The 23,945-nt window shown below is 42.5% G+C and overlaps 1 protein-coding gene across 13 annotated transcripts in view; it reads right to left on the bottom strand.

The window, feature by feature from the left end:
• The window catches only part of FOXP1 (forkhead box P1), a 549,916-nt gene that overhangs the window by 86,855 nt on the left and 439,116 nt on the right, over nucleotides 1-23,945 (bottom strand). For 9 of the 13 annotated variants that reach the window (XM_010970600.3, XM_074344463.1, XM_045507078.2 and 6 more), the window contains 3 exons: nucleotides 7,506-7,643; nucleotides 6,404-6,493; nucleotides 806-959 (listed from right to left, as the gene is read on the bottom strand). In XM_010970600.3, coding sequence (XP_010968902.2) covers nucleotides 806-959; nucleotides 6,404-6,493; nucleotides 7,506-7,643 — 382 coding nt within the window. Of the gene's footprint in view, nucleotides 1-805; nucleotides 960-6,403; nucleotides 6,494-7,505; nucleotides 7,644-18,740; nucleotides 18,896-23,945 lie in introns of those variants that run through there. The other 4 variants (XM_074344467.1, XM_074344464.1, XM_045507071.2 and 1 more) reach the window with 2 other exon arrangements.

The following is a 23,945-nucleotide window of genomic DNA, read 5'->3' as shown; positions in this document are numbered from 1 at the left end:
GGCTCTGAATAATCCATTTGTGTAGCGTAGTACACAAGTGAAAGTTAGAGCTGCTAAAAACAGCTAGAGTACTCACTTGTTTCTGCTGTCCCACACACCCACTGGAAGAACATGTCAATGGCTTTTCAAAAGAAATTTTAAAATCCATGATATCTTGCTCCTTTTCAGGGAACTAGATTTTGAAAAAGAGCCAGAGATGGACGTGCTACCTGCTCTGATGGGCGTAGAACTAACTTGCTCAAAAGCCAATAGCCAGAGGAATGCAAAAAAAAAGAGAAAAGAGAAAACGTGACAAGTAACAACTTTGGTTTCTGTCACAGAAAGAGATTTATCTTAATCATTTACAGAAAAATAAACTCAACTTTCTCCCTAGATATTAAAAAGTGCCATTTCTAAAGCATTACTAAGATTTAGAACAGAACAAGTTATGTGATGCAAAAACACATCTTAAAATGACTTAACAAAAAGCCTTCAAGAAAACGCATCTGTGATACCAAACTGAAAACGCAAGACGATCACACGAGGATGTTCAGTCAGAGCAGCACCTTCTCTTATTCAACGAACAGGCAACAATTCTGACACCGCTAAGCCTTCAGACCACCCTACGCCTGCATTTTGGCGTCAAGGGGCACTCCAGCTTCCGTAAAGGTCCATCATTCTTACCTCATCCAGCTTTCTTCTCTAAGTTGGTAGCTGCCTGTTTTAAATGGACCATCTCCTTAACGATGAGCTGGGACGAGACATCCCACCACCTCTGCCCCCAGAGTCTCAAGACAGCGGCACCTCCTGGATCATCAAGGCTTACCTTGAGTGAGGGGTTGGAGGGGAAGGGCAGGCTGCCCCGGCTGAATTGTCAGGAGGCCTTGGCGCTGCAAAGACAGGAGGTGTTGCTGCTGTAACTGCTGCATCTGTAAAAGCTGCTGCTGAAAAGCCAGCTGCTGGGTAGCCACCTGCTGCTGCTGTAAGAAATCAGGAAGAAAAAAATGAGATGGCTACCGCCCGAGGAAGGTTAAAATGGACGTTTCCGGACACACCGTCATCGTCCAGTACTGGGAACGGTCACCAGGGTCTCGTGGAGGCTCAGCGTCCAGGCTGGCTTAAAAGGGACAGAACACCTCACCTCCGAAGACAAGCTGTGTGACCTTCCTGCTCCCTGCTCCCGCAGAAAAATCACCAGTCAAGTCAGTTTTTCCTACTCTTTGAAAGGCCTGAGTTTTGGGGATGTGAACTCCTAACCTTGGAAAGTTTGAATTGTCCACACTAGCAGGAAGGCTGGACCACTCCAGGCCTGCAAGGATTTGAACCCTGAACCTTTGAGGTGTGGAAGAACAAGGTGTCCTTGTCCCTGCCTGGATGGGGAGAGAAGCTTTTAACTACTCTGTTTATCACTTCTGACATAAATAAATGAGAAAAAATCAGACCTTTGAAGAAGAAAAACTTCATCTAATATTGTTAATTAGCCATGACAAACGATGAAATAACATTGTAAATCTTTCATAGAAACAGCCACTAGATTTTAATTACACACATTCATAATTTAGCAAACAACATCGTGCTCGACTGTGGGTGTGGAATATGAAGGACACTTGAAGCTTCAGATGCCTGAACTTGACTTGAGTTTCAGATACCCTGAGGTCTGCTGGCTGGTCCTGCCTCCCCGCCCGCTTTGTTCTTGCAAAGACGGGGCTTTGCGATATGATAAATATCTCTCTGCTGATTGGACAATGACAGGAGGAAAACTTTTGTTGTGTAAAACATCAATACATCATTCCTGTGTTTAGCAGGCCTTGCTCCAGCCAAAAAAATTAATGTAGATTTCCTCAGTAATTATCTGAGTGATAGAAAGATAATACAGTGCAGTATTACAATAAATAGAAGGAAATTATCTAATATCCTTAATCTACTAGGAATCAAATCGAGGTGGAGGTCTTAGCCATGTTATGGCTTACAATTATGAAAGGAAAATTAACCCTTCTTTGGGAAGAGAGGGCTGGAACCAGGGGAAAAAAGAGAAACAAACACGACCCTTTCAGAGCTTCTCATAACTACACTTTACCAACAACTGCATTCACTTAACCTAACATGTGACCTTGATCTGATACATCCCATAAAATGGTATATATATCAAGACCTTCTGACGCAAAGTTCAAAGGAAGAGAAAAATGGTGGTTTCCTTTCGGTCTCCATGTAGTTTATTTTACAGCAAAAACCATCATTCTCATATTAGCAACCAATTTCAGACTTACTACCGTGCCACTGAGAAAGTTAATTGAGTTTCACTCCAAAAAACAAATTCTATACCACTAACAACAAAAATTTAAATAAATTTAAATGAAAAGCCCATGTTTTCATTTTAAGAACAGCATGCATAAAATGATCCAATTGTGTTCACCCCTTCCCAAGTTATCACATTAATGTAAAACCCAATGATACTGATACTCATGTCAAAATGATTTTTTCACTTCTTCAACAGACAGTAACTCAGGACATTTAAAGAAGGGGGAGGGGAAGGAAGAGGAAAAACACAACACGGATACAATAAAAGATCAGGGAATTAGCTGTTCTTGAAGTAGAAAAGCATGAAGGTGGGGTGCTGGAGTTTGGGGAGGGTGTTTCCTGTCTTACTGTAAGTGAAATGTTTAGAGATTCTGTATTTATATGAAAAGACTGATGGCTGTTCTACTGTCCCCGTGGCTATCCCTAGGAAAAGCTCCTGAGAGCTGTCCACGTTTGCAAAGCCAGGATATAAAAGTATACAAGGCCCATTGTCCAAAGAAAGAATTTAAAAGCAACACTGGTTGCCAAACTGTGCTCCCCACCCAGTTACCAAACACAGGATACGAGCCCGTTTGTTTACTTCTCACAATTGAATGCATACAAAAAAGGTCTCCTTGCAGTCCCCTGGACAGGTCAGTAGTCAGTGCTAAAATGCTAAAATGCCCTGATAAACCTGGTATTTCGGATCCCCTCCCTGGAGCTGCAGTCAAAGGTCTGTTTTCCTTTCTTTGGCTCCTCCCTACTGCCTAACATAAACTGTCATAACTGCCCAGGACAAACGGCCCTTTTAAAACAATCAACTTAGCCTACCTCACAGGCACAGGGTGGGATGTGTGTGTGTGTGTGTGTGTGTGTGTGTGTGTGTGTGTGTGTGTGTGTGTGTGTGTGTGTGTGTGTGTGTGTGTGTGTGTGTGTGTGTGTGTGTGTGTGTGTGTGTGTGTGTGTGTGTGTGTGTGTGTGTGTGTGTGTGTGTGTGTGTGTGTGTGTGTGTGTGTGTGCGCGCGCGCGTGCGCACGCGAGCCTGTGCCTGGACTTAAAATTAATTCTGCCTTCTGGTTTCCACACCCGTTCTGTCAAATATTAATGAGCCATCACTTAAATACTCGCTGTACAGGGTTACAGAGTATCTATCTCTCAAGGAAGTTCTTCAGTCTAAACTCAACATGGAGCTGAACTTTCTCAAGGAAACATCTCTGGGCAACCTGAGGGGAAAAAAAGACTGAAGTATATTGTTATAGCCAAGGATCAGGGGTCTTAGCGCAGAGGTAACACCCCCCCCCCAAAAAAAAGAAGGAGTGGTAGGGTGGGTAATTCAAAATTATGAGCCACTAATGCCTAGGGGATTCGGTAAATTAATATATTTGTTCCATTTGTCAACATTCAAGTTCAAACCCTGTTAAAATCATAGCTGCCAGTCCAGATCATGAAATTACTACCATGTAAATCTATTTCACTGTTGTACAAAAGGACCACTACCTGCATGGTAATTTCAGCAGACTCCCTCCTCACCTTAGGAACATAAGGATCTCCTAATCATGGAGACAACAGGTCCTGGCCACATTCAGGGGCAGAGACCAGTGAAATCCAAGGAGACCTGCCCGCGGGTCTGGGTCTGCCCAGCCCTCAGGATGTGCAGGCAACATCTCCTGTATTACCTCTGCCCTGGAAATGGCTAGCGAAGCATGACCACAACAAACCCAGTGTCCTGGAGGTGCTAAACGCTACTGTGATGTAACCACAACCTTCCCCTCGTTCAGACACAAAGCATTCTCTTTTTCTCCTCCACATTCCCTTCCCAAATTCTGACACCATCACCGTCTTCCGGCGCCTGAGATGCCCCCTTTCTGACAGCAGCAATTTGGGAGAGTTAACTTTTATCCTTCCTTCTGCTGTGTAACTTTCGCCTTCGTGTTTCTTGATCTGCCCTCGGCGCTCATCTGAATTTTCATGTTTTCCCAGCATGCAGACGTGCATTCCAAACTATGTCTAACAGACCAAATAAGAGGTTAATCAGAAGTGGCAACAGAAAGGAAAAACACAATCCCTGGTAACTGATAAGAATGACAGTGCGGCCCTTTTTTGTTTGTCTTCAAATATAGAGTTAAAGATCTTTAAAAAACTAAATTTCGAGGCCTTTGAAAAGAAAGCAGCACAAAATAACAACAGGGGGTTATTGCCTGTGAGCCACAGGGGAGAAACTCCATAATTCTTATTCTCCCTTTTGAAGGCTGTTAGAAATCTGATTCAAAAAAGCAACAGCAGAAGGGGAAATCTCTTGAGGCTGTAACCATTTCCTGTGATCATGCATAATGTGCTTCAAAAGTGGGTTTTTACCAATTCTGTTGATCAATTGCACCTCCTTCATATCCCTTCTTTTTTCTGCTGTGTTTACATCTGATGTGACTCAGTGACAAGCACTGTCTGAGACTGTGAAACAGGCCTGTCATGTTGATTTATGGGCGCATCAAACCACAACTTGTCCAAACTGAGGCTCGCAGTTCATTAATTAGAGAGTTGTGACTTTGAAGTCAGCTTTCAGACTGTGGTTTTTAACATTTGGCTTAATTTATATGCTCTTGAATGTGGATCTCTAAGGAAAAAACTGAAATTCCCTTCTTGTCTTTGAACTTCTTTTGACCGCACAATAATCATTTCTTTGTCCAGAGTGATGCCTGCAATCCCAGAGTCATTAACGCGCATTGAACTGCCACTGATGAGTAAGCCCTACTGAATTAGAAAAACAGCCAGCAAAACAAAGCTGAGAGCCTTCTGCACAGTGATATCTCACAATTACATGCCTTCCCTCCCTGTGCCATTTCCATTTTAATTACTGTTAGTCCTTTAGATTTACATTTTAGACACTTTTTAATCTGGTCCCTTTTTTATTATAGCAGCACCGGGTAGCGCACCACCGGACTTAAGGTTGTGTCAGCATTTTCATTAAAACACCTCCTCCCCTCCTCCCCTTCACCCTAAAACTGCCCCTACTCTGCAGGGGTTTAAATCCAGGCTGCTAAAAAGGACTCCAGGGTGAAAACTTGGCAGGGCCTGGAAAAATGTACCCAATTTGTGCGGAGGGAGGAGCCGGCAAAGTGAGAATGTCTGGGTCATCCCTAGGGTGGAGGACGAGCGCTTCCCGGCCTCCGCTTGTGCGAGGGACAGGGATGGGGACCAGCGTCACGGGCTAGGACGCCTTCTAAGAAAGCAAGTGGTTGCCTGCTTTGGGGCAGTGGGGCAGCTGTTAAGTGGGACGGTGAGCTGTTTATCAAACTATAAATTGTCATTCCAAGGAGAACACTCAAATGGAAAGAATTCCAGTCCACCGTGAAAACACGAGGAGGTAAGTTCCATCGGATAACTTTGGAATGGATAGAAAGATGTCACGATAACGCATACGTGTGCAGAGGTATACCCCCATCTCCTTGAACGTCACCCACATGGAACGGCACAGAAGGTACAGAGAAACCCTCCCGGGGAAGGCCTGCCCATTTACAGAGGGAATAGAGTCACCTAACTGGGCGGGGGGACATGCAATCAGCGTGTACACCTACAAAGTACTGCACTACACGGTTTCTTCTCAAGAAGACACGTGTGATCCAAGCCTGCCTTCAGCATTTGTGATATGTGCAACTTGCAGGAAGAAGTTCAACAGAGCCGGGGGATGTTCTGAATCTTGCTCTAAGTTTTTTGGTAAAAGATTATTCTTCCAAATGAACAAGCCATCACTGCACACCCAAGTTCTCTGAGTTGGAGGGGGAAGAAAAAAGAAAATCAATCATGCACCGAAGTGGAATTTTTACTGGGAGCACCTCACCTCCCCGAGGTAGATCTTGGCCCTCAGTGGTACAAGTTTGCAAAAGGAGCCCTAAAGGGTCTGTCCACGATCCCTTTGCTCGGGGCTGACACGAGGTACACCTGCAGGGTGGGTTATAAAATATGTGGCAGTCGGCAAATGGAACCCAGAAAAATCTAAAAGAAAACAGGACAATAACTCTCGGTCTGAAAGCTGAGAAGCGATAGAGTCAGCTCAGTTGTGCAATCATTTAAAAAATGACTGACAGTTTAATAGCCACTAGATAGTCCTCTGGGATCTGCGGTTTGAAAGTAAAATATGTATTGTCGGTACCTCTTTAGGCTGTTTTCCAGCATGTTGTTGTTGTAAAAGTTGAAGCTGCAACTGTTCCTGTTGTTTTTTATAAAACTCTTGAAGCTGCTGCTACAAAGGAAAGAGAAGACGGTAAGTGACAGAGGGTAGCGTCAAGCCACTGTCCCTTTTGGTGCCGTACACAAACTGGGATTTGAAAAACAGCATCCTTTTATCTGCAACGGCCTGACCTTTAGCTTGAGACTCGACAATAAATTTCAGCACATGCTGACTATTCTTGGCATTATTGTTTGAAAAGTAATCTCCAAAATGAACTGATGAAAAACATACCATTTTCTACACAAACTAATTAAAATAAGGCAAGGAATGACCTTTGATTGTACAACAAAGACAGAATGCCCTGGCTGGGGGAGTCTGGTGAACCATGTGCCTCCTTTCTAAGTGATGGGGATGGGCGGCGCTGGGGGTCGGTTCAGCGTGTGGGACTGCCATGCGGGTGGCTCCCTCTGCGTCCCGGACCGCATCCCAGCAGCTCCCATTACTGTGGCACTGAATCTCCTCTGTTCGATGCAGGTGCCCATGAGGTCAGACTAGGAGGTGCCCACGGCCCAAGGGCAGCGGGAAGGTCATTTCAGCACTGGCATCCGTGAAAGGGGCAGAATCAACTCCACACCTTACAGTTAACCGACTCTGAGATGCTACTTGATGTTTAAAAGAAAAATTCCGTAAGCTGCTGAGTTGAGATGGGGACTTCAAGAGCTGTCACATTTAAACCTGCTCCCGACGTGCTCCCCGTTTTGCTTTGATTCACACCGTTTAGAAGCCTCTGGGCTTACCAAATAAAAGAGCGTAAAGCCCCCTCTAAAGCCTAAAAGATCTTATTTCTACCAAGTCCAATTACAGCCCTAATCTCAGTCCATCGGGTCCTCTCCAGGCCCAAACCCTCGTTGCTCTGGGGCGAGGGTGTCTTCTTCCAGGGATGCAAATGCAACTGATTGTGCTGGGACGGACGCCCTCTGCTTACTCCTCAGTGGGCAAAGGAGCTGCTCCACTGAGGGGACTTCGGAATGAAGCGATGGGCCCCGGGGGTCATGGGATGCTGGGGAGGAGGAAGGACCATTACCTGTTGAAGCATGAGGGCCTGCTGCTGCTGGAGGAGAACCTGGAGCTGCTGAGGGCTCAGCACTTGTTGCTGGAGGATCTGCTGCATTTGCTGGGGAGTGATAACTTGAGGTGTCATCATAGCCACTGACACGGGAACCTGGAACGTTAATGAAGGATAAATGGGAAGCCAGGAAACCACACGCACACAGCCCTCAGCCTTCCAGGCACAGGGGCAGACCGTCATCAGCCTGCCTCAAGGACTGACCAGTTTCCCACACACGGTGCATCTCTCCAGAGGGGGATGCAGCCAACACCCCCTATTTAACTGATCATGCTGTTTATTTTAAATAAAGAAAAAATAGAAGAAAACCTTGCAGCCACGTGTTCCCAATAGTTTTGCAAGCGGACAAGGCGTAATGGGTTAATAAATGCTACCTGGAGTAGGTTAGAACAATCTCAGTTTCTAATTTAGAATGAGTCTTTGGTCACAACGAGATGTAGGAAGTTAATGCAAACTTGAATTTCATTTTCCAGGGAAGTAGGCAAATGGGAACCAGAATTTTTGCGGCTGGAGCTAATACCATCCACTTCCTCTGAACAGGGATTTGAACAACAATGAAGGAATGCTCAGTCCTGTGGGCAACTGAACCTTGGATGCACCTTCTGAACTTAAAACACAGCCCCTTCCTCTGATGCCTTTTACCCTTCCTTATTCACCCAGCACACAGATGTCTCAATTCTTTCGCATTATGTGCGATACCATTAAAAGCCGCTTTCCATGACATTTCAGTGACAAACAGCTACAGTGATGAACTTGATAGCTTTTCATATTTGCAACTGTTAACACGTTTCTGCACGGGCATCTCTGCAAGGAACCTGCACACTGTATCTGAAAGGATGATGTCTTGTTCAGATAAAACACTGACATTAAAATGACAGGCTGTCTTGGCCAAGGTTACACAAATTGTATTCAAGCGGATACCTAATGACAATGCTATGAATTCTGCAAGCTTTCTAGAATGTAATTTAGCTATTCAAAATAATCACTGCACTTGTGTTTAATTTGCAGACTACATGAGAACCATTTTGTCAGTCCCCGTAACAGAAGAAGACTATTTCATGAAAAATTACCCCCCCAAATAAAAAGATAAGGAAAGAAAAAAAAAAAAAACAATGAAAGAAAAGACAAAACCTGTATGTCTTCTAACAGTAATACTTAAGCATCTTACTTTTCTTTGGTTTCTAATCAAACATGTGACAGCAAGAAGCTGGAAGCAGTAAAGGATATACTTTGTTAAAAAGGATCTGCTGTCATCTCATGTATTACAATAAAAGGTAATAACATGTTTTGCACTTTGCCTGTGTGCCACTTAAAAAAAAAAAATCCGGCAGACAATAGCTGATCAGAAGATAAAAGAATTAAAAAATCTTTCAGGGGAGCAGTAAGCAAAAGGGAGAAATGCAGTATTAATTTTATGTAACATTATGTCTTAATATGCAGTTTATCTTGACTTTTTCACATGATTTGTCCTGTCATTTGCATAGCGAGCTCTCATTCCTAATTTCACAGTCATTATGCACTGATGTCCCGATTTCTCAGCATCACTAATTTTGATGAACTAAAAATGGTTCCTGAAGGTCAGATTCATGTACAGTGAACATCCCCCACTGTTGTTGTGGGCATGTTCTGTGTGGGAGGATGTTTATGCGCAAGTTTCGCGTTGTTTGGAAAACACCAGCTAGAACGGTTGAAAATTTTCATTAACCCAACTCTGGAAGGTCAACAACGGAATTCTTCCCACTGCAGTGGCCTTTTAAGTGTAGATGTAGATACACTGTAATTTAAAACAGATGGGCATGTCTGAGTATTTTTATATGCAAAAAGGGACAGATGTATATGAATGGATAAATTATCCTTTTAAAAAGATATCTCGCAGCACGAAATATCACCAATGACTGGAACAGTGAACTTGCGTTTAGTCTAGGACAAACACCAAGAAGACATTAGCAAAACATCTCACCATCTATAACTTAATTCCAATTAGTCTACCTTGCCTTTGAACAGAAGAAACTCTTTGAATATGTCAATATGTAGTGGGTGCCAATCACTATCTTCTGAGCTGCTAAAGCCAACATATCACAATAGAAGTTTACTTTTCCTTGAGAGTTGCATCACCATACAGGGAGGTTTGATTAAGCAAACAAAAGAACCATGTTTAAGGATTCTTTTTTCCTCTGCGTTTCTTGGATGATGTACAATATAAATATTCTTGAGCCAAATTTCTGAGGGTGATGAACAGGAAAACAGACAGGAACAGGGTGGTGTAAGATCTAAGCTGGTGATGAACGTGAAATTAACAGTGTTATAACAGAAGCCATCACAGAAACAATCTCTTGGTCATATTTTTTTAAAGAACTATGGAAAGGTTAGGCTAGAAAGGGGCACCGGCGAACCTTTGGTGGGGGAGGGGGATGGAAATGTCATCTATCTTGAGGGGGTAGGGGTGATCAAAGAGATGGATACAATTGCCCAAATCCTTCCAACTGTATGCTTAAAATGAGTACGTTTTATCATATGTAAATTATGCTTCAATGAAATAGATTTAAAAAGTTAAAAAAAGGACTGACATACACAGATAATTTTTAAACCCTTACATACAGCCAACAGTTTAAATCTCCTCTTCCCATAGTTATTTATTCAGTTTTTTTGGTAGTCACGTTACAGAACAGTAAAATGAACTTGAGTCTCCCCTTCTCTCTCCCTTTGGACATCTGGATGGAGGTGCTGATGAGTAATAAAACGCTTAAAGTAGGCAGAGCCAAAGGAGGGAAAGGAGCAAGAAGTCAGAGTAACCCTCCAGCCCAGTGCCCTGTCTCCGAATGATCAGAAGTGGGCTATTATATCCTGACAGCCTCAGCTTTGCTTTTACTATCTGAAACCACGTTTTCACACCGGTTAGCTCTGAGACTCCAAAGTGGCCTCGAGCTTAATTTATAAACGCAATAAAACTGAAGATTTCCCCAAAGTTTCTGCTCCAACATGTCATGAAAGTCGGTTATGGAAAGCTTTAACAAACAGATCCAAATGGACCAGAAACCACAGTGGGGTAGAAAAGGGGAAGGAAAAAAAAAAAAATCTGAGCACAGTGTAAGGCTTTAAACAGTTAAAAATTATAGCCTACATATCCACTCCCTTAGCTCTCAACGTCCAACTTTTTCATGGAGCTAGTCCCTACTAATACCAGGAATCAAAGGGCACGCAGCACCAGCAAGAGGCTATTACAGCCCACACTTTATTGCCCATTTCTATTGAGGTCATTAGCGGCAAGAGTGATTGTACTGGTCTTAACCTATTGATCACTGTAACTACTATCATTTAATCCTGTGTTGAATGTCTGGAAAGCCGCTAAAGGCACACAAGAGAGAGTGCTTCAGCATTGAGAAATATGGCCAGAGCTTAGAAATTACACTTTGATTCATAAAATCCAGCCAGTGGTTTAAATCAATAGTATTTAAAACAGTCATGTGAGTTTTTAACTACGGCGCTCTAATATTTATGAGCCCCTCTTTCAGAGTATTCAGTGAAAACTAACCCCCTCTGTGCCCCACCCCACCGCCCCGATTCTATGCCATCCACTTTACCCTCCTTGAGACAAAAACATAAATTTCTGATGTTTTTGGGTGCTTCAGGGCTCAGGCCTTAACTGGAAGTTCAAGCTAATTCTTCATTCCTTTCTCAAATGACAATTTAAATACAATGCAAAAAAAAATTATATCCCCAATACTGTAACTACCTTAACTGTTTGAGTAGAGAGAAACGAGTATGTTTTATGAGTTAACAATGAATCATAGAAGGCAATTTATGAAGAACTAGAATGATTCTGTCTAGCTGCCTTCAGGGATCAGAAATTCAAATTAAACTTCTGGCAGACATTTAAAGAATGCTAGCATACAAAACTGAATTTAAACACACACACACACACACACACACACACACACACAGTTAACACTCTTTAGTTGAGTTTCAAGAGGAAATCATGAATTAAAAAAAAAAAAAGTGCATGATACACTGTTGACTGATGGCACTGGGTGTGGCCCTCCCCAGGTGCACACAAACCTGGGAGCATGCAGCCCTGCAGCTGCGCCTGGACCATCAGAGCGCGGCCAGTACGGGCCTGTTGCTGCCGTCACACCAGCGACTGGGATGTCCTCAATACCAACAAGTGCTGGGAAGAGCCTATTGACTGCCGTGTGAATCCGGCCTGATACAGCTTCCCTGCACTTCCAAATGACTTTATAGCATCTGAATGCTAGGAGAGTATTCAAGTGATATGCCTTATTTCTCTCCATCTCCAACAGGGAGAGGTGGGTGAAGGGAAGGAGGGAAAAAAACAATCTAAAGAGCAAACAAACAAATAAAAACACCCATAGAAACAATACTTATTTCTAATCTAGGAGACAATTGGAGGAATTGGGTGGGAGGGGAGATGACACAACATAAATACTGAAAATAACACGTTATCATCTTTTTCTTTCTCTTTAGTTTATACTCATGTTAACTACGAGTCAATACTGCCCAGTGTAAATACACATAAATTTTGTGCATCTGAGCATCTTCCTCAGAGTTGCTGTGTGTACAAATAATACAAATGAGAAGATAAGAATTTTTTTTAAATATTGTTTTAAATACTGTCTGGATTAATAATTTAGAAGCTATTTTTAATCTCTGGCTATTCACCTGGTGTGGGTCCCAAGAGACTCAAGTTCCTTCTAGACTTAGGCTGGGTGTGGATGATAACTGACCAGGTTAGGCAGTTTACTTGGTTCATCAAATAAGAGCAAACAAATTAAATTAGAATGCTCCAGAACTTCAAAACAAGATCAAACAAAATGGCTCCACACACACACAAAAAACAAAAACAAAAAACTGTGTCAAATGTGATATGAACATATAGAAGCTAGCCTGTGTAAAAGTCAATGAACACCAAACGGCGCACCCCCCCATGAAAGGCAACAGTTTTCAAAATTAATAGCCCAATGGATTCAACTGATACATCGGCAAACAAAAAAGTTAGGAAGCTTCTATCTATTTTCCATGATATTTAGAAAGAAGAAGGGGGGGAAAACACACAAAAAACAAAAGCCACAGATACCATGCAAGGTAGCTGCATCGCAGAGGAAAGAAAAAAAACATTTCTGACATAATATTTCAGTCTTCAAACTTTTTTTTTTAAAAAGCATGTTATTCATGTGGAAAGTATAATTCTGTTTCATTATGGAATTCTGCTTTTTGTATAACTCTTTTAGACTTAGCTATTTTGCCACAATACTGTACGAAGCATTAAGGCAGGTAATGGTTATTATATTAATGCAAAATCATCTAAGTAGTCAGTCATTAGCATAACTGTTCTCTCAGTAACAATACAACCACCTATTAAAATTTTAGGGGAAAAAAAGACCTCTTTAAAATGCAATTAGCATTTCATTTTTTATCATTTTGTTTATTACATTCTATCAAGAAAGGCTATCTTTCTTTCAGGAAGAATTGTATGGCCAAGACTTGCCTGCCAATCAGGAGTTACTTCAGGTTACCCAGCCTAATAGGCAACCTCCAGCAAAGCTCCCCGAGCTCTCCTTTTGTTTTAAAAATGTAAAAAGTGGCACAAATTCCTGTTTGTTTACAGCACAGGCATTAGTGGAACCTCCACTGCTCCCCTCTCACATTTCCCCATGCAGACAAGGTTACTCCACTAAGTGCCAGTGTAATTGTTTGAGCTCTAATAAATATCAGCTTCATTTGCATAAAAATGTAAAGTTTACATAAATTAAATCGTTTCTCCCATTAGCGATTGTTAAATACAGGAAACAATGGAAGCTACACATGAAAATAATCATCCAACAAGCACTGATCTTTTCAACCTAGCAACTATTATTATTATTATTAAAATTAAAAAAAAATGCCTCCTCTTTCCTCCCTTAATCTCTCTCTCGGAGGAGGGATGGAAAATAATTTAGTGCCCGTTGATCAAACCTGCTCTGACAGTCGCTATTCACAACAACAAAAATCATGTTTTAAGTACTGCAAAGAGGAGGAGGGGAGAACCATTCCAAGAAGGTACCGTCGGAAAAAAATGTTATCCACGGATCTTGAGCTCTTGAAGAGAAAAGGAAGAGGCCTTGGCTAAATGAGTTCTCTTACACTGAAGCATTATTCAAAAACAGTCAAAGGGAAGTGCAACTGTATCCATCCTACTTGAAACACACAGATGATTAGAATAAGGAAAGACAACTTGTAGATACAGTTGTAAACCTTAGGATAATGTTAAATGATGAAAAAGAAAATGCTGATTTTTTTTTTTTTTTGTCCATCAAACATTTCTCTAACACTAAGAATTAAATGGATAGACTGCACTTCATGCTTTCACCAGGACAAAAAATATCACAGGGTGCCTACCTGCAAATAGATATTTTTAAAAAATACATTGACTGAGATGGAGAGGAGGCCTGAGCTAGATTCAGGTAGGCCAAAATTAGATCATTCCGAAGTTTTGAAGGCCGGACTGAGGGGGCAGTCACCTCCTTTTTTGAGAATTACAACTTATGTTTCTCAAATTATACAGTTTCTCATGCCTACTTCCAACACCTTTACCTTATTCATCACAGTTAAGCTAAGGGGTGCAAATTAGTTTCTAATGAGACAACATCAGTTGCTTCTCTGACAATCTCACCTTTCACTGACTTACTTCTAATGACGACAAAGCCCAACCAAAAGCTCCCTACATGATAATGGACAAAGTATGTTCAAAAATGCCTAGTGAAGTCAAGGTGAATGGGAGACCCACGAAGACCCACCCTCATCAAGTGGGGGTGACAATTAGAGTAACCGTACAAAAAGCCGTCTTCAGGACCCCACTACAAGAAATTAAGCTGCCACAACTGTAACAGGTTAGATGAAAAAAATCAAAATCTAATGTATTCCCCCCTGTGTCATCTTGTTTTGTCAAGACATCAAATAGAATTGGGAAGTACAAAATAACAAGCCCTTGAGAAATCACAGAAGCCGACCTTTTTGATGTTGTTGATTTACCTTGTTCTCAGTTATTTGAACAATGATGTTTCAGATTTAAGGGCAAGATAAAGCTGAAAAATTAAAACATGGTACCTAGGTATCTCCCCTCAAAAGCACACCCTCACACTGAGCCTGCATCTTCACTGATGATCTGCTTTTAACCGGATTTGAAAAACAAGGCACGATAACGTGTGTTCAGTTTTCATTCCTCTCATTCTAAATCAATTTCTCTTCAAACAACTGCCAGGTTGGAAGAGAGACTCAGAGAAGATGACTCCTACAATCTTAACGTAGAGGCCCCGTTTAGGTCTTTCCAGATAATTCAGGTTCCCACAATCGGTAGAGGATCGTTTAGCTAAGAGGTACCTGAGTTTTCTGTTTAAATGAAAGTAAATAAGACTGAATGCAGAATGTCATTTACGAGGAGGCAAAAAAAAAAAAAAAAAAAAAAAAAGTACTGCACACTCTGAAATGACTAAAATGAATGTCCAGAAATACCAGGCTGCTTCCAAAACAGAAACCTTTCACCAAACAGAAACAAATTTAGCTGAGGGACTTAAGACTAACCTCCAATCTAGTCAGGCAGGTATACACGAAGCTACATTCCTTCTCTGCCCAAAGAGATGTGCAGTTTACCAGCAATGTAACTCCTAGCCATACATGAAATATTACGTACAAAGATATATAAAATTGATATATCACGAGACGCTTTCTCAATTTTTATGTGTAGATGGCTGCTTCTACTAGAACATACATGTGAATCCAAAAATGTAGCAGTAAAAAAACAGCTGTTTAAAAGGCACTAAAAGTAAATAACCTTGTATTTACAAGCGCTAGCAGAATTTGTAAGACCTAAACTAGTAAATAGCTATTTAATGATTTTAACTCCTTGTCATCGTATTCACATGCACTTTAACATGAAACACACACACAGATAGAATTTTTGTATTTATTTATTCGAACCTTCTCGGGTCAACTGTTGCTGCATTATCCCTTGCTTATCACAAAGAACTACCTGCATGGATTCTAACAGGCTATATTTACCCCATTACTAAGAGCACAGTTTTCAGTTTCCCTTTAGGGATGCTTATCTACAAGTAAGCCATATAATAAAATAAAATTCTTCAATCTCCTTTTTGGCCAGTTCAAATTTTATTCATACTTTAGTTCAAGCTGAGAGGCTGGTCACAATGTTCTCTCCTGATTGTCTCAGAAACATTGTAACTCCAACACATTTCAGCCACGTTAGCCGAGATAAATCTGGAATTTCACTGCTTTTAATTAATCTGGATTTTAATTTCACTGTATCTTGAAATTGCATGGAGGTGGCTGAAAAGTTGCAGAACTGGCCAGTGTCATGAAAGAGTTTATCTTTCAAGAGACAGCTCCTGACAACGTGCAAATACAAGGCAGTGATGGTTTTGTTTTTAAGGTACATTTAACTGCAAACAAACAAAAAAAAATTCAAATCAACCATTCCTATCATAAGCTTTCTGATGATTTATGGTTTACCAACTGAGCAAGGTTACGCAACACTGCATGCCTTTAGATGCATTACTTCAGCTAGTTGAGATTTAATTAAGATCACAGCCTCTAAAATCCCTGTCAAATGAAAATTCAGAGAAGACAATACACTATATATCCTCATGCAGAATGTTTCCATTCCATCCTCTGGAAAAATATGAGTTAATCCGTGTTTCTATGGCTGCAGACAAAAGTTCACTAATTTTGTTTTCTTTTGACACTTAGGTTGTTTTCTATTGTATGTCATGAGATCATTCCCTTCCAGGGAGGGAAGGAAAAAAAAATCGAGAGTGAAACACACTGCAGAAAATGCACTTGACATTATTATCTGACATTATCATAGCTTAGCTATGATGTCATCACATTTTCATATAATCAAGCCAGGCTTAGGAGAGTTTCATTTAATGAAATGTGTTTATTTAAAAACACAACACAAATGGGGAGCCTACCTTCCTTGAATTACTCAGATTAAATAACTGGCATGTTAGGCTCCTCATTTCCTTAACTGACCAACTTTTTATCAAATGAGCCGCACATAAGGGTAGAAAACAAAGTTCTCAGGGCAAACAGGAGAATATAAAGCCCATTACTTTTATTCTATAAGTAGTCCTTAGAGTTAAAAAATATATATATGTGTGTGTGCACGCGCACATGTGCATGTATTTATACAGTTAATAGATTTCTTCTTACAGATTTGTATTGATCCAGCCTTTATTATTTCTTTACAAAAATTTTATAATCATGCGGCCTTTTCCCTAGTCCAGTGTTTTTTTATTTGCATCATCTTAATATTTGGTTGCTTATCTCATGCCTTAGAAATGACAGGTGCTCGCAGTCTCACTCTTGACAGGCCACTACACAAATAACTGTCTTGCCTGAAAGGGCTAATGCAGTACTAATGAACAATAAATCAACTTTGATTATCAAGTGTCAGCCCCATCCGTTTTCAGTTCAGCTCCATCACCTCCTAGAGTAAGTCAGCCAGTGTCTCTGGGTAGGCAGTCTGTATTTTGGTTTCATTTTTACACACTTTTTCACTGAAATGTGTCAAGCAGCTACAAAGAGCCACGGAAAACAGGAGACCCTTTTTCACTGTACGCGAAGGGTATTAATTAGGAGAATGTGCTTCTGTCTTGGTTTGGTTTACTTAGTGATGAGTCTGAACATTCGAGAAAGCTTTGTATTCTTTTCAAAAACAACAACAGCAACAAATCCTAAACTAGAATCTTAATGTGATCGTGTTTGAGGTTTCTGACAATGACATGCTACCTTGGACTCTTAACCACATAAACCACCTCTAACTGTACATTCCTCTTGGAAAATCTATCACAAACAAATGAACAACAACAACAACAACAACAAAGCAATAAAAGGCCACTTCCAAAATAACTTCACTTGATTTAAAGAAAAAAAAATTGGCTTCTTTAACACTGACTTCCTAATAAAATAAATGTAACTTATTTTTTTCTTCAGCAGATTAGTCACTGATAGTATGATTCACATTTCCTGTTATCAGGCTTAATTTTTCCCCCAAATGTGTCACTTTCAGAATGTTGGAATCTATGGAAATTAGGTGATTTGCATTTTTAAATTGGCTTGATTAGAACATTTGGTCTGTGTGGACAAGAACATAAAATTATCAGGTATTTTACTACTAACTGGCAGGCCTTGAAGGAGTTAATCCCAAAGAGGAAGAGTCTATATGTACTTTGCTCTAAAACTTTACCACCCACTTCCTAAAGGTCCCCTCCTTCCCATCACGACACTTGGGTGGGGAGGAGGGAGGGAGAAAGTCTCTTTTCCACTGACCGTCTTTCAGGCAGTTCTGACAGTTGAGTTAGCTACATTCAAAGCCGGTACAGATGGGAGTAGTACCCCGTGGCAATTCCTCAGTCGGCTGCGCGTCCTAACCCAAACCCCACTCACTACTTAATTAACCAGCAAAGTTAGACTTCCCAACCTGCCAAAGTGTCCCTTCGCCCGCCTGCCCGTGTCGGTGTGGGGATTTATTTCTCCCCCTTCCCCTTTGACTGTGTGTGAACTCCTTGAATTTGAACAGCTAAGCTGAAAATAGCCTAGACAGATATAGAAACAAACTATCAGAAGCAAAGAAACATCCACACGGGTTACAGTGAAATGGAAGGCTTCTTGTATATTTCACACGCTCTGAAAGTGACATAAATCACACCCCAGATACGTCCACCCGAAACGAGTGACGGCGAGGGCTTTACCAAAGTGGCTGCCTGAAGGCCAGGCCGGCAGAAAACGAATCGCAAACGAAAAAAAGAGAGTGAGCGAGAGCGCGAGAGCAAAACACAAGCAGGACTTCCTCCAACTCTCAACTACACCCCACCCATGAACATTTAAAAAAAAGGGAGAACGAGAGAGAAAGGGGGGGGGGAATCTCTCCCTTCCAGGACCCACAGGCCTGGAGCTGCTTCTTCCCACCCCTCCACTCCCTCCCCCGCCTCCACTTCCAGAGCGCAACTCCCACCCAAGTTGGTAAACAGCGATGGTTATTATTATTTTTTTTTTCCCCGAAAGAATCAACTTAGAAACCCTCGGGCGCTCCTGCCGTCCCCCAGTGAGGCCCCAGGAAGCTGGCACGGCGGAGCCCGGGGAAGGAGAGCAGAACGGCAAAGATCAATCAGAGGGACCAACCTGATACTCTCCATGTAGCCGCCAGGCGCGCGGAGCCGGCTCGGGGCGCCCGCGCGGGCCGGGCGTGGGGTCCGGCGGCCTCGGCGTGCAGGCGGACTGCACGCGCGCAGGGGCGCTCCGGCTCGCGGGCTGACAAGACGCGCCGCGCCGCGCCCACCCGCCCCGCCCTGCTCCACCAATCACAACCCGCCTCTAAACACCCCGCGCCGCGCTGCGCCGCGCCCCACACAATGGGCTCCGCGGCCCGCGCCCCGCGCCCCCGGCCCCCTCCGCGCGGCAGGTGAAATCACGCTCTGCTGAAACCCTGCTTTTGTTTCGGGAGCAACTCTGCTTAATTGCTGTTAACCCTTTGACCCGCCTCTGGCTGACGTCTGGGAAGCCGGGCGCGGCGCGCATCTCTCCCTCCGGCCCGGGGCTTGCCGGGTCGGGGTTTTTGGTGGGGTGGCGTGTTTGTTTCCTCTTGGAAACTGACAAAGAGTTGTCCCAACCTTTCAAGAGCAAGCCGAGCGGCAGAGCAGGGGAACCAGCGCGCCCGGCGGCGCACACCCCGACTGCTCCGAGCAACTGTTTGGAAGCGGAAGGGGATGCGGGGCTCTTAAGGCAGCGCAGAAAAGCGCTTTCCTCGAAAACGGCCTTTGCGGGAGAACTTTTACTTCACGGCCACGGTGTGACCAAGCCGCGGCCTCTTTTGTCCCCTTATCTTTTCTTGCCAAGAGTCGGACTCGCCAAAGTGTGCTTGTGCGCGCGGAGGGAAACTAAGCCGCCACGGACGTTGAAATAAATAACGACCAACGTGCCTCATCGCTGAACCAAGCTACTTCCCCTCTAGAACGACAGCTGCTGAAGAAAGCATCTGCCACTCTCTGGCTAAGAAATAATTCTTTAAATTCTTTTCTTATTTATACAACAACAGCAACAACAAACGCTACTCTCAAAGAGCACTTTAAGATGACCTCTATCAGAAATAGTCATTACTCTTTAATGCTATTTAAAGCCGAGTACAGTGTGGGAAAAAAAAAAAGTCACCAATATGCTGAACTTTGTTGGCTGAACCAACTGGCACGATTTAAGTGCCAGGTTAATTCAGTCATTTTCGGCAGCTTGAGAAATCACCTTTCTAATTTACCATCGTTCAATTTCGAGAAGAACTTTCTTGGCTCTACTTAAAAACAAACAAACCTCTAACATTTTTTTTTATCATTTTCTTCAAAATATTCGCGAAAAGGGAGTAGTAGTGAGCTCAGTGATTACCTGTTTTTCCCTAAATTATTAAAAACAAAACAAATAAACAAACAAAAAACCAAAACAGGCCAGATTCTAACCCAGTAATTTCAGGAGTTTTACTTGGAAGTATTTTTTTTTCCATTTGAGGTGTTAGTGCAAGTTACTACCAACCAGAAGCATATTGATAATATTTCCAATCAAGTAAATGCCTGGATTTCAATCAGGTCAACAGGGAAGCAGACAATTCCAGCATCAATCTGGCAGCAAGAAAGACAAAAGCGCCAGTTGACCGTCCACTTATGATCAGATGTTAAACGGGTGCAGCACAGACCACGCTTCATCCTGAAGCGTTTTTGTGTCAGATAACAAATTTATTAGTGGGATTTTTCAGGTCACAAAAATGTGACCCCACCCTCTTATGAATATTCAGTTGAGAACCAAGGGCGTTCTTTTTTGGGGAGAGGGGCCTTTAAATCTGCCAGCCTGTACCATGAATCAGTAGACTTCTGACTCTTAAAGAGACAAGGCCCTCCTTCGGTAGGGGTTGGCAAGGGCCCCAAAGACAGGAAATAAAAATATAGGAAGTTCTCTCCAACCAAGGCACAGTGAGAAAGTAGAAATGTTCATTTCAAAATCCACATGCGATTTTTTTTTCAAAGGTATTAAAATTCGTTAGAGACTTAATGTCTGTGAGCAACATTAGGGTGCCCTTTGAATAAGCAATTCTTTTTTTTTTTTTTAAAGACATGTTGTTCAAGAGGCATCCATAAAGCTCAAGCATGCTTTTACAAGTCGCCCTACCTCCTTTGCAGGTCAGCGTTTATACGCTAATGGTCTCCAGGAACATCAAAACAAACAACAAACAAACAAGCAAACAACAACGTTAAGGAGGCTTGTGACCCAGCTGTGGAGACGAGCCTTACACAAAATAATTAGAGAGTGATGCAATGCAGTGGTTACATAAGTAGTAAATTGCATGGTGGTGGCACTAAGCACCATGAGACCACAGGGAAGGGGGAGATCTGAGGAGCAGGAGAGGTCTGGGAAGGCCCCTTGGGGAGGCGGTGTTTAGAGGACTGATGGTTTGGATAAGGGGGGAGGTGGCAGCATGGAGAGAGAAGTGGCTTAGCAAATGCAGAGGACACCTGGAGTCAGCCCTTCCCGCCCTCTCTCCAAACATGACATGGTGACTCAGACTACTTCTAGGTAAGGAAATGTACCATCAGAGGTAAACCTGGATAAGCTTTATATGCCCAGGCCATTTTGGTGAATGCTGGGCTCTCAAGATCCCTTTCCATGTGTTCCTGTCTACCTGCCCTGTGCCTGGGATTCAGTGAGAACTGGAACTTTCCATGGCTGGAATATGATATAAAATGTTAAAAGTTGCAATGACTTAGAAAACTTAGTTAATGCCATTCATTCTTTGAGTGCCAGGTCATTTGGGAAAGGCAGGGTCAGAGAGGCAAAAAAATTAAAAAAAAAAAATAAAAGCAGCCGTGTTTTGACATTTGGATTGGGGGAGCTTTAGAAGAACTTGGATTTGGGGTAGGGGGCTTTAGAATGGATTACTCAGCCACATGGTTTCACTGAGTTGTCACAACTTGAACAGAGATTGCCTTCCCCATTTTATAGAAGAGGAAACTGAAGTTCAGAAAGGCAAAGTGATTTTTTTTTTCCCCCTAAGATTTAAGCACACCCAGCACCACAGGCCACAAGGGAAAACAGATACTGAGTTACAGAAAAAGAGAGGCCATGATAATATAAAAGGACCTCGTGGGGTGGGGGGTGGGAAGGCTAATGTTTAAGGAAGAGTGAAGGAAATGCTAAATACCATACTTAAAAATATTTTTGATGCCCACATCCTAACACCCACAACAGATACAGCCCTTGTTCAAACACCACATATTAAGAAACCTGTCAGTTGCTAAATGAGTCCATTGTGCAGCTGGCTGTGTACTTAAGAACAGATTACTATGATCCCACACCAAACTCTAACCACCAAATAACACACCTGGGACTAAAATCATGGATTATATTTGGTTCTGCTGAGCCTTAGCTTTGAACGCAGAAGAAAGTGAAAGGTTTTACTGCCCATTCAGAGCTGAGAATGTAGGTAAGATGTATTAAAAAGGAGATTCAGAAGGAGCATCTTGTCAGGACGTTATTCCCACACTGTGATGGATGGCACCGCAGGGGAGGAGACCCCAGCCACAGTGCTCGGTCCACGTGGTCCGCAGCTCCCGCGGAGGCCCTGCGTTGCCGGAAGCTGCTTGGAAATAACCAGGGAAAGGACACATCACTGGACACAGGCTCACATATTTCTAGCAACGCTGAGAGCGAGAGACCTGCCCAAACAGCTAACTGCTACCACGTTTTCACAGGGAACTATTGCCACATGTGTTGCCATCAAGTTGATCTGCTGGAGGGAGTCAAGTAAAAACTGATGAACAATTTGATGGGTTAGAAAAAAAAAGAATGTCATGGGAAGCCAAAACTTCAATTCAATTCCCCATCTTCTTCCAAACAACCCTTGCTTTTTAACACTTATTCCCTTTCCTGTTTCCAATTAATTTAGTGGCGTGCCCAGAAAGTATTCTGAAATGACAGAACTTAAACGAGATTCAACCCAGTGACTCTGTTGCTGGAGAGAAAATGCTAGAACAACAGGAATACAACATTTAAGCCCCTCGCTCCAGGCCTGGGCTTGAAGACCTGACCAGGGAAGCAAGTCTCTCCAGAGGGAGCCCTGCCTTAGTATTTCTGGTGTCTCCAAAGACCGCCAACTGGCAGCCAATTAGAGATACTAAATTGCAACAGCCATGCCCAATTGCTGAGATCTGGGCATTTGTCTCCAAGGGACTGCCGTTCATTCTTGATTTAAGTGGTGCTTTTACTTAGAAATATAAATTAATACATCATCCATCTACAGGGAGCTAAGCTAGTTAGCTCCATATTGATACTGTTTATGTCACTGGTACATCTATGTGGACAAAGAAAGTAATTATGTTGTTTTTCTTCGGGGCCCGCTTGGCCAAGGGAAAAGGCGGTGAGTTCTCACTCTTGCACGGGAGTTAAAATTTCTCTTCGTGACATCTTCCTAATTGTCATTAGCATCTTCACTGGATGCAACATTTTATAATGCAATTGTTTCCGGTAGATTTTATGTACACACACTGTGACATGTCAACACTCAGGTGATATATGAATATGATGGGAACATAAGCTACAGAAAACATTTACCACCCACTCTAAAAAAAAAAAATCCCTTGCTCTAAATGTAAAGACATTCATAAATTGTCACCGGTAAACAAAATTAACGCCTGAAAAAGATAAAGGGCAACATGCCTTCCTAACTCTGCATCCGACTGACAGTAACAAATTACTCTCTCTCATTTATGATAAAACTATAATCTCATGTTTTAATATAATGTAGAAGGTTGGAGTGGTTTTGACCATAAGGTTAGAACAGATTACACTGAAGTGCATAAAGCTCTCCAAAAAAGGTACATGTTTGAGGTCAGGAGAGCATTTCCCAAAGAGCTTGATCCTTTGGGTATCAGGAAAAAAAGAATCACAACCACATCAAGCAGGAGTCCTTATTTCCACTTCCAAGAGTGACAGCATTTATGACACACCTACATGCAAACTCTCCATGTTAGGCATAAAATAACCAGAACTAGGTTACTGAAGGGGAAAAGAAAAGATGGCTCTTGGGGGACGAGATTACATGTGAATATTTCTTCAAACGCTTAATTATGTAGAAGTCGCTGAGTCTCAGAGAAAGGCACTGGCCATCTTTAGGCAGTAAAGTCAGCTTTTCCGGAACCCTGTGATGCGCAGCAGACCTGCGAGGAGGCAGAGGGAGCGTGTTCCGTCCTGCCCTCGAACAATGCTCAGCAGTCTCCCTCCTGTGCCACGCCACCCTCCTGTGACCCTAGGTTGACACACCCTCATGTTAAAACCTTCTTTACGCCTGCCCTC

This window comes from Camelus bactrianus, chromosome 17 (assembly GCF_048773025.1).
Source record: "Camelus bactrianus isolate YW-2024 breed Bactrian camel chromosome 17, ASM4877302v1, whole genome shotgun sequence".
Classification (NCBI taxonomy): Eukaryota; Metazoa; Chordata; class Mammalia; order Artiodactyla; family Camelidae; genus Camelus; species Camelus bactrianus.
Note: the sequence above shows the minus strand (reverse complement) of the source record. Positions and strands in the feature narration are given on the sequence as shown.